This window comes from Thermothelomyces thermophilus, chromosome 3, assembly GCF_000226095.1.
Source record: "Thermothelomyces thermophilus ATCC 42464 chromosome 3, complete sequence".
NCBI lineage: Eukaryota > Fungi > Ascomycota > Sordariomycetes > Sordariales > Chaetomiaceae > Thermothelomyces > Thermothelomyces thermophilus.
The window spans coordinates 483,283-492,418 of NC_016474.1; the positions used below are offsets into that span (position 1 = coordinate 483,283).

The window sequence follows — 9,136 nt, forward strand, 5'->3', positions numbered from 1 at the left end:
TTACATCCGTTTTGAGCCTTTGTTCTTTTCCATTCGCTGTGTCAGCGTTCCAGCCACCTACGTACTGATTGAAGCGAAGCTTTAATTGAGTCTTTGAGATGTACCATTGAACAACGAAAGAAGGGGCTTCGCTTCTCTATCAAGGCCAGATACTCCAGAACTTTCTCACCGGCCGATGGATGCACCACACTTCTGCCCACCCGTGGTCCTCTTTCTCCACATGCCGCACACAATTGACCACAAAGATAGGACTATAGTTATTAATAACCAGATATACGGGATGGTTGAAATGGTTTATCACCGTATAAACCACCGTGCTATAAATCGCTGTATTGGTTTTACAGTTAATAATATGTGCTGACGTTCTAGTTTCACGTTCGCAGGTACAGCTAGGCTTGTTGATTCTTCGCTTAGGATCAAAACGAGGAAAGAAGAGCAAGATGGAAACCCCGCACATTCCTTATATTTAACAGATCAACAAGGCTCCAGACAGAAGACCCCTTTGTTTGACAGCTTTGGCCACTCACGCAGATAGTGTACAGTACATAATTATATATCAGAGGCTCTTCGATACTAGACACGAGCGAGGAGGATAGAGAGGAACATGGCCTTTAAACCCCTCACTTGTCACTGAGTCTTGGGTTAGAAGCAGGTGACGTAGCATGGCGTACGTTGGTAGAATTTCCTAGAAAAGCAAGTAGCTAGGCCTCTATATACTCTATCTTAATGGGACCATTAAGGGTGTCGGAGCATTTATGTGTAAAAATCGGGCCTTTGTCGACTAATTATGTTTCTGTTGCTGTAGATGTTTCGCTCTCGGGATAATAATGACGGTGACAAACCGACAAGTCGGGTACCCCACTAACCACGGTGGCATTCAGATAACGATACCAGTTTCGCTTGCGTTATTGGGGAGGTAGGATTGGTGTTACAGTATTGGATGTAATCATTATATTTTCTCTTAAACAGGATCTTCGTTATGCATGGAAGGGAAATGGCATCATTTGGGAGCTCGAATGAACATGCCATCGTCTCGCCCTCCTTTGCAACGGGACGCAAAAAGGTCGGCTTTGCCCTCGGCGGCGGCGCCGCTGTCGTCAGTTCTCACCAGCGTCGTCGGCAGCCTCGTCGTCTGACAAGGCCTTCCACCCCAGCCAGATCCACTTGCCCTTCTCGCTGCCGCTATAGAAGTGAATGGCAAGCGGCTCTTCGCCCGGCGCCGGCGGGCTGTCCGGAGCATTGGTAGCGAGCACGCCGTACTGGGAGTAGCGCAGGACGTCATAGCCTGGGACCGGTCCCGGTGTCCCCCATGTCTGCCAGGCATGGATGAATCAGTAAAGTTGCTTCCTCACTGTTTGGTTTTTCTTTTCCTTTTGTTTTTGTTCCAAGTCTTTTTTCTTTTTCGACAGGATCGAAAAGGAAAAGGACACTTACCCCGAAACCGGCTGCCTTCACACCGCCGCCGCACTTGAACGTCGCGACATCGATGCCGCATTCGCCTGCCTCGATGCTCCGGAGTCGGAACTGGTAGTCGTCGATCCGGTCGGCGGCGAAGACACCACACAGCGGCTCCTCGACCGTCCATTTTCCCTCGCTAGTCAAGCAGCCGAGGTCCTCATGGTCGCCGGTGTTGTGGAGGGCGCGGAGCTGGCCGTGGCCGGTGAAGCCCGGTGACCCCGAGGCTGCCGTCGGCGTGGGGAGGAGCGCGGTGAGCGCCAGGAGGAAGGCAGCCAAACTGCGCATCATGTCGATGGGTGTTCTACACGTATCGTGGTAGCTTAGGGGATCCGGTGGTGTTGAGGTGTTGGTATGACGAGGAATGTGACTTTGTGTGCCAGTGGATTTTTCCAAATATGGGAGTTGTGTTAAAAAACAGACTCGAGCGTGGGGAGAGAGTGAGAGTGAGAGTGAAGGGAGAATCAGAGAGCTACCAGGCGCGTTGGCACGGCCTCTATATATAATATCCTGACCTATTGCTGTAATTTAGATGCTTGTTTTCTGAGGGATACGGGGATGTGCTCAGGTATAATACTTAGCTCTGTACGTATTATACACCTTACCTAGGTATGTACGGAAGCATTCCTTAATACCTGATCAATATCGCGCGCGCTGGATGAAGCGTACCACAGGAGCCGACCAACCGGTACCACAAACCGGGACAACGAAATTCGGAAAGTTCCTGAAGACAATTCCCCCCAAAAAAGAAGATGGCCAATGTGGCGGTTGCCCGATGTGTTCCACGGATGGCTCCTGCGAGCAGAAACTTCCGGTGGGGGAAGGTGATCTGCTGCGCGAACGGAATGTCTAATAGAGCTGGGCGGTGCAGTCCCCAAATCAAGGTCTCTCTGTTACATGCCGCCAGCACCACATGTGACCAGGGCCCATATCCGGTGACCAAATCAGGTTACTGCTGGAGAAGAAAACGGGCCATACTAAGGTACACCATGGACGGAGCTTAACTGTCCTGGTCCCTTTTCGCACTCCTTCGGTCCGTCCAGCGCCGAGCCAAGATCGGTAGAGACAGATGGGGTTCGCCCTGACCTCTAAATCTTCAGTTCAGCTTCCCCGCATCAAATTTGTAAGCGGTTACGTTAAGCTACTCATTTAGGGTTGAAGATCTGCCATTGGAAGACCCGATACAGTACCGTTGCATTCCACCGTTGGCCCCCAAAAGCCCCTCCCCATTCACGTCCATGCTGACGTCGCGCTGGCTGAGCAGGGTGGGTAGCAATTCGCCTGTCCGGCGGCCAGTGGCCCAATACCAGGGACGGAAATACTTAACGTCTGCTGTGTAGTGCCTGAGATGGAACTTGGCGTTGAGCTGGGGTTTCTGTGAGATCGAGTCTGATGCTATTTTCGGTCGGAGAAAGGGAACAGTTCCCCGGTTCTTAGACTGATAATTCCTCTTAATTATTATTACAAGCTCGAGCAGCGGCATGACTACGGATAAGGCATTATCGAATCAGTCGACCAAACATTATATGCAAGGGGACGGATCGTGGCCTTCAACAAAGCCCACTGCTGATGGACGAGAAGGGCGAATCGCAATCCTGATGTCTGCTGACAAAGATACAAACTCATCTGATCATGCAAGGGCTTTCCGTTTCCTGAGGGCCCAAGCGGATCAAGTATTGGAACCAAGATGCGGTAGTGAAAGGGGAGAAAAGCTTGCTCACTTACGACTTATAAGTACATAACCAAGGTGTTCAGCGTCGCCTGGTGTGACGAAAAGTCTGGGGATCTGAATCCACGGAAGCATGCCACGTTCAAGTTTGCCAGTGACATCAGATAATTACGCTTTGATCATTTTTGTGGTTGATAATTGCGTGTCTGCCTAATAGGTGATGATCCATCCAACGTTTCCCATCGGAAGAAGGCGTATTAGTCGGAATCGCTTGGCCCGATTTGGTGTTCTGGAAGAATCAAATGAATACTCTGTACTGCTCAGCGGTATCTGATGGTGTCGGTCTCAACTCCTCGTCATCATCTGTAAGGATGAACTAATGGGATCCGTCTTTTCGACCCTGAAGCTGAAAACGCTCTTCCCCGTTTCCATTTGCGCCCCCCTCAAGAAAGCGATACCCACGGCGGGTAATTATGTACCGCACATACATTCAACCTGACGGCACTGGGAGCATCTCGGTCGCCGACTCAGCTGCAGCGCCAAGCCCTCCAATGCGTGTCACAAGGCCAGGGGCCGTAACTCGAGAAACGTTATGCTTAAGCGTTATGTTGAAGGTCTTGGCGGGCCCGAACACTCAGCTATGCCCAAAATGGTATTAGTTTTGCAGTTCGAACTTGTCGTTCTGCGCACCTCTCATCTCCAACAGGCCATGGAACACTTAATTAGTGACACTCCTTGGTGCGAACTATTAGGCAAGCATAAAAACAATCGGGTAATTCAAGAGAGAGCATTACGCATGGCCAATGCACAACACCACGGTAGGCTCCACAACAATCAATCCTGATATGGATACGTGCCCATCATTTAGCCAACAAGTGAATGCGTTATGCTGTTGCCGTGACAAACAATGAAACAGAGAATCGACCTCTCGGACTGGATTCAGGTGCCAACATAAGGTATATATAATAGCTAGGACGCCCGGAGCCTGATGGTTAGTTTTGACAACGCTCACTTCACCCTTCAAGTTGCTCAAAGCACAAAGATGATCGATTCCCCTAGGGGTTTCTTGAAGCAGGAAAACACGATCGATATGGCCATCTTCCACGCCGAGACGGATGGCGCGAGCCTCTTTTACCGCTACTATACTCCTTCCCGTTCTTCGCCCCACAGACTGGCGACCACCGTCGAGCGGCAGCCGCTGACGCTCGTCTTCCTCCACGGCTGGCCCATGTCGTCCCGCATGTTCGACCAGCTCATCGTGCCGCTGGTTGAATCCCACCGGTTCCCCGTCATCGCGCCCGACCGCCGTGGGTTCGGCAACAGCGAGTGGGCCAACCCGGCCACGGGTGAGGTGACGTTCGACACCTTCGTCAGCGACGCCGTCGGCCTCCTGGAGCACGTCATGCAAAAGAACCCGGGCCCGTTTGTTTTCGTGGCCGCGAGCATGGGCTGCAGCGAGTCGGTCCTGACCTGCATCGCCAGCCCGTTTTTGCACACCCACTGCAAGGGATTCGTGTGGATCGGGCCCAACATGCCCAACAGCGTGAGCAGCGATGAATGTCCCAGCGCCCCCGGCAAGGAGGTCTGGGACGGGCTGGTGCAGAGCTTCCGGGGCGCCGGCGGCAAGGACTTCATCCGAGACGCGATCCCGGGTGTCTTCCGCGTCGATCTCGGCAACGACGTCAGCAAGGACACCCTGCAGTTCTTCGAGCGGCTCGTCCAACAGGCAGACCCGGTGGCAGTCGAGCGAACGGCCATCATACTGCAGAAGCCGATGGCCCGGGAGCTGAGGGAGTGGGCCGAGTCGGCGGCGGCCGACGAGCGGGAGAAAGTGCCGGTTCTCATCCTCCACGGAGATTCCGACAGCGGAATGCCTCTCGAGACGAGCGCGGCGTTGGTCCACAAGATGCTTCCCTGGTCTCGGCTTCGTGTGTATCAGAAAGCAGGACATGGTGGGTGAACAAACTGCTCAGATGCACTGCCCATGGATCATGACTGACTCCAACTGTGAATTAATAGGGCTTTACCTGACACATGCGCAACAAGTGCTGCATGACATGCTTGCGTTTCTTGAACCCATTGTTTCTCAGCAGCGTTTGTAATTAAGTGATAGAGACAGTTTATTAATAAATAGCACGAGAGGGAAAACTTAAGAGTCAGATAAAAAAACTGAAAAGCATTGCTATTGAGGTTGTCGCTATGATTTGGCAAGACATAATAGGGCGTGGATGGCGTAACGAATCTTCCAAGATGGAAGGAAATCATGCCAGTCAAGAATAATTAATTACTCGGTCTTCTCCCGGCTGCCAACCGGGACAAGCGTCAGCAACGGAATGCCGCAGAGCCATAGGAATTGCGCAACCGTAAGGCCGCGAGTCAAGTGCGAGAGATGTGTACAATTATATTAAAATATTTCGGAGAGTGTTTTGCTATTCCGTGCATCACCCGGGGTTTTGGATCGGATTCCTCTTGGCCAGCAAGCCGGGCCGTTTGGTCCACGGCCAATCCCGGCCCGGCCCATCACCGGGTATCACCCAGGACGGCCGGCCTCAGGACGGCCGGCCTCAGGCCGGACCGGAGACCTCGCTGCGGATTGTGAAAAGTAATGAAAATAAAGGAAGAGAATATAAGCTGCGGAAACGGTCCTAATCCTTGAGTGGATCGTCATCTCGGCTGGCCCGTTGGCCACCCGTTTCAACACCTGATCCGGGAGCGCTTCAAATGAAACAAACAACTGCGAGAACAATACGCACTACCAATTAGAGTACCCGAGATACAGGTTCAAACGGTTCTGACATGTCAAGGGATCTGCGTTCGATAATGACGAAGTAAAAAAGTATAAATCACCCCTTGACCTCCACTTCGACCCAAGATCTCCTGAATGAGCTGCATCAGTTTTCTACAACACATAACACTTGCAAACGACACTTTATTATCATAAGCAATATGCCCAGAATAGCTTTTTATCAACCTACTTAATCAAAAAAAAAAAATCACCGCGAAAATGAAGTACACCATCATACTACCCCCCCTCGTCGCCATCCTAACCGCGGCCAGTGTCCCTAGCACCAACTCGGACGCCTCGGGCGTTGTCGCCCGCCACGAGGGTCATCATGACGATACCACTAAGTTGGACCTCGTGGATGTCGTTGCTCGTCGCGAAAACCAAGAGGATCAGGACAGCGACCCGGAGACGAACAACGTCACCGCCCGCCACAGCCAGGGCGACGACGACCATGACACGAGCGAGGGCGACGAGGACGATGTGCAGGGCCTGGAGAAGAGGCGCCGCCGCGGGGGCAGCCGCGGCCGCGTCGGCACGTACCACGGCGGCCACAATAACACCCACATATCTGGCGCCAGCGCGCTCCTGAGCCTCGACTTTTTGGACTCCTCGCTGTTGGGCTGGTGGGGGCTGGTGTCGGTGCCATCTATGTGTGAGAGCGAATCGGTGGACGATCTTCTTATCATCGGGTCCTTCTATGGCAACCATCGGCCGAGGATCTGAGATTAATTACTTGCTGTTGTTATTATCAATGTCTTGTGTGGTTGAGGGGGTGGGTGTTTCGCGGTTTTCTTGCTTTATTGGTGCAAAATAATATACCGCTGCAGCGTTTCGTCTTACCTTAGAGTATGATTTAAGCTTTCAAACGCGGCTGGAACAGGCGAAACAAAGACTGCGGTCCAATGTGATGTGCTCCGTGGTGCTTGCCGACCTTAGTTAGGTACCTGAGCCCAGGCGAGGTGCCTACTTCAGCGCAACATTCATAGGGTACTCAGGGATAATTAACTCCAAGCTCCTCACTGCCTCTTCCCTTAGAACCAGTGCCTCACACACGAAAGTATCATCACAATCGGGGTCCTTTCGTTGTGCGATTCCGTACACGCAGAGAAACTCAAATATCGACTACAAGATGAGAATGCGAAACACTAGCTGAGGCAAGGAGGAGAAAAATGAAACCTAAATCGATTTATGGCCAGAGAGACTCATACATAAACAGCCAGTCTTCCCAGTAGTTCTCATACCTCCCAACAAGCCAGCTGCGGCCGTCACCATCCCCGCCGATTCTCCACGGTCTCGTGTACAGGCCTTCTGCTTTGAGGTGCCGTTTTCCAGCCACCGTCATGCTGAAGGAGCTGGGGCTGACGCCAAGGAAGTAGTCGCACTCGAGCAGCACGATGTAGTCGATGAGCGCCTGCTGGTCCCATGTGAGCGCCGCGAGCGCCTCCAAGTCGTCCGGATGATCCCGCAAGAGCTCGTGCTTGGTGACCACGGCCATGTTATGCCATTCCGCGGCTGCCGTGGTCAGCTTCCGAGCCTCGGTCTGGTTCCCCGTGGCAAGGTATGCGACCTTGAAGTTCAGCGCGGTAGCCCGCTCCAGATATGCACCGCTCTGCTCATCGAACTTGGGCCACCTGCTGAGGGCGTCGCTCTCGGTCCGCAGGTGCATGCCGGCAAAAGCGCCCGACCCGCCGTGCTGGTGAGAGAACTCCCGCATGTACTGAGCTGTCTTGAAACCGAGATCGAGGATATCCTGCCGGAAACGGAGCAGCCCCCCGTAAGTAGCAACGAACTCGGGCCCATCTCGGAAGACGGGCCAGTCCCACTGCACGCCCCAGTTGAAGCGGAATATGCGGGGAGTCTCGATGCTGGGAATTGGCAGATGAAACTCCTCGGTTGTGTTCTTGATGAACTCCCAGAACTGCTTGTCGAAACGACCAGTGTGCTTGTTTAGCTCCCGCTTGTCGCAACCCCCTCGTTTACCGAAGTTGCGAGGAGTGATCTTTTCGGCCTTGAAAGGCACGGGGGCGTTGGGAATGTCATCGGTCGAGTTGTAGAGCGTAAACTGGGGGCAAGCGGCGCTCAAGCTCCGACGAAAGTGGTCCTCGTCGAAGAAATAGTCGAACCCCCGATGCGGCAGCATGATGTCGGAGAGGTCCTTTTCTGAGCGAGTTCGGATCTGCGGCAGCACAACGCCTGTCGCCCCTGCTTCAATGGCGTAGCGGAAGCAGGTAAGGATGTAGTTGCGGATGTTTCCGATCCCGCCCGAGTTGTTGTCGCAGACAAACACGATCCCCGGGGTCCACATGGTGCTCTCATTGCACACCCTCTCCAGCGGCCAGCTGATGAAAGGCGCGTCCGCCTTAGACAGGTCGATAGACTGTCGCGCAGTTGGGCCAGTGCTGACGTCCACCACGGCTCCTTCACCGTAAAGACACATCTTTGGGAGCCGACATAGCCAGATGGTTACCAGACTGATCACACAGACGGTGAGCAGGACACCGCGCGGCCGCGCGTTGACGGCGCTCGAGGTGCTGACATAACGGCCACCCATGGTCCATTCATTTGTTGAGTTGCTGCATGCAATCCCATGAAGGCGCGAGGGCTGTGATGGTGTGCGCCGCAGAAAGAGCCTCTGATGCCAACGCCAACTGAGAACCGGAAGGAGCGTGGCGTGGTCGCTTAGCGTGCGGGTAGCGGATTAGCGGGTCAACGGACCATGACCCGATTTGCCATCGGAGTTGGGCCTCCGAGCGACCGATCGTCGTCCTGGAAGAACAAAAGTCACCAGCATCCATGGGATCTCCGCGATGCCTTGAATGGATTCAATATTCTTTAACGGTTGGAACTGTCGCTTAGTGGTGATAAGGGTTATCCTCGACCGCTCAGAGATGTAGGCTTCCGAAATGCCAAACGGTCTTGGTTGGTTTCAGCAAGGGTTGGGGTTACGCTGTGGCCGCCAAACGCCTTGTCCTCCCCCCACATACGCGCGCGCGGACGTATACCACACCAATACGGCTCGAGCCAGAAATCAGGGGAAGTTCAACATACAATTTAACACCCAATATCAGCCTACCACCTATATACGCGTATCACATATATAGATAGCTATATATTTTAAGATATATAGATTTGAACTATACCACCCGATTGATAATGCAGGTAATACGTATAGAGATATTAATAGTTAAAAAAAATACCTTCCTATTTATTAGAAAAAATGCCAAGAA

The 9,136-nt window shown here is 53.0% G+C and overlaps 4 protein-coding genes across 4 annotated transcripts; 2 read left to right on the top strand and 2 right to left on the bottom strand.

Annotated features, from left to right (window-relative positions):
* Positions 1-1,097: 1,097 nt before the first annotated feature.
* On the bottom strand, positions 1,098-1,743 carry MYCTH_48909 (uncharacterized protein; the record flags this gene model as incomplete). The annotated part of the gene is made up of 2 exons (XM_003662495.1): positions 1,098-1,313; positions 1,435-1,743. The coding sequence occupies 2 exons, from the start codon at positions 1,741-1,743 to the stop codon at positions 1,098-1,100; spliced, it is 525 nt and encodes a 174-aa protein (XP_003662543.1).
* A 2,471-nt stretch (positions 1,744-4,214) lies between these two features.
* Positions 4,215-5,226, top strand: MYCTH_2060992 (uncharacterized protein; the record flags this gene model as incomplete). The annotated part of the gene is made up of 2 exons (XM_003662496.1): positions 4,215-5,076; positions 5,144-5,226. 2 exons carry the CDS (start codon positions 4,215-4,217, stop codon positions 5,224-5,226), a joined length of 945 nt encoding a protein of 314 aa, XP_003662544.1.
* Positions 5,227-6,018: 792 nt separating this feature from the next.
* On the top strand, positions 6,019-6,733 carry MYCTH_2303278 (uncharacterized protein). The gene has a single exon (XM_003662497.1). The coding sequence runs from the start codon at positions 6,129-6,131 to the stop codon at positions 6,630-6,632; it is 504 nt and encodes a 167-aa protein (XP_003662545.1). The 5' UTR covers positions 6,019-6,128; the 3' UTR covers positions 6,633-6,733.
* A 205-nt stretch (positions 6,734-6,938) lies between these two features.
* MYCTH_2303280 (uncharacterized protein) lies at positions 6,939-8,581 on the bottom strand. The gene has a single exon (XM_003662498.1). It carries the CDS (start codon positions 8,458-8,460, stop codon positions 7,096-7,098), a length of 1,365 nt encoding a protein of 454 aa, XP_003662546.1. The 5' UTR covers positions 8,461-8,581; the 3' UTR covers positions 6,939-7,095.
* Between the last annotated feature and the right edge of the window lie 555 nt (positions 8,582-9,136).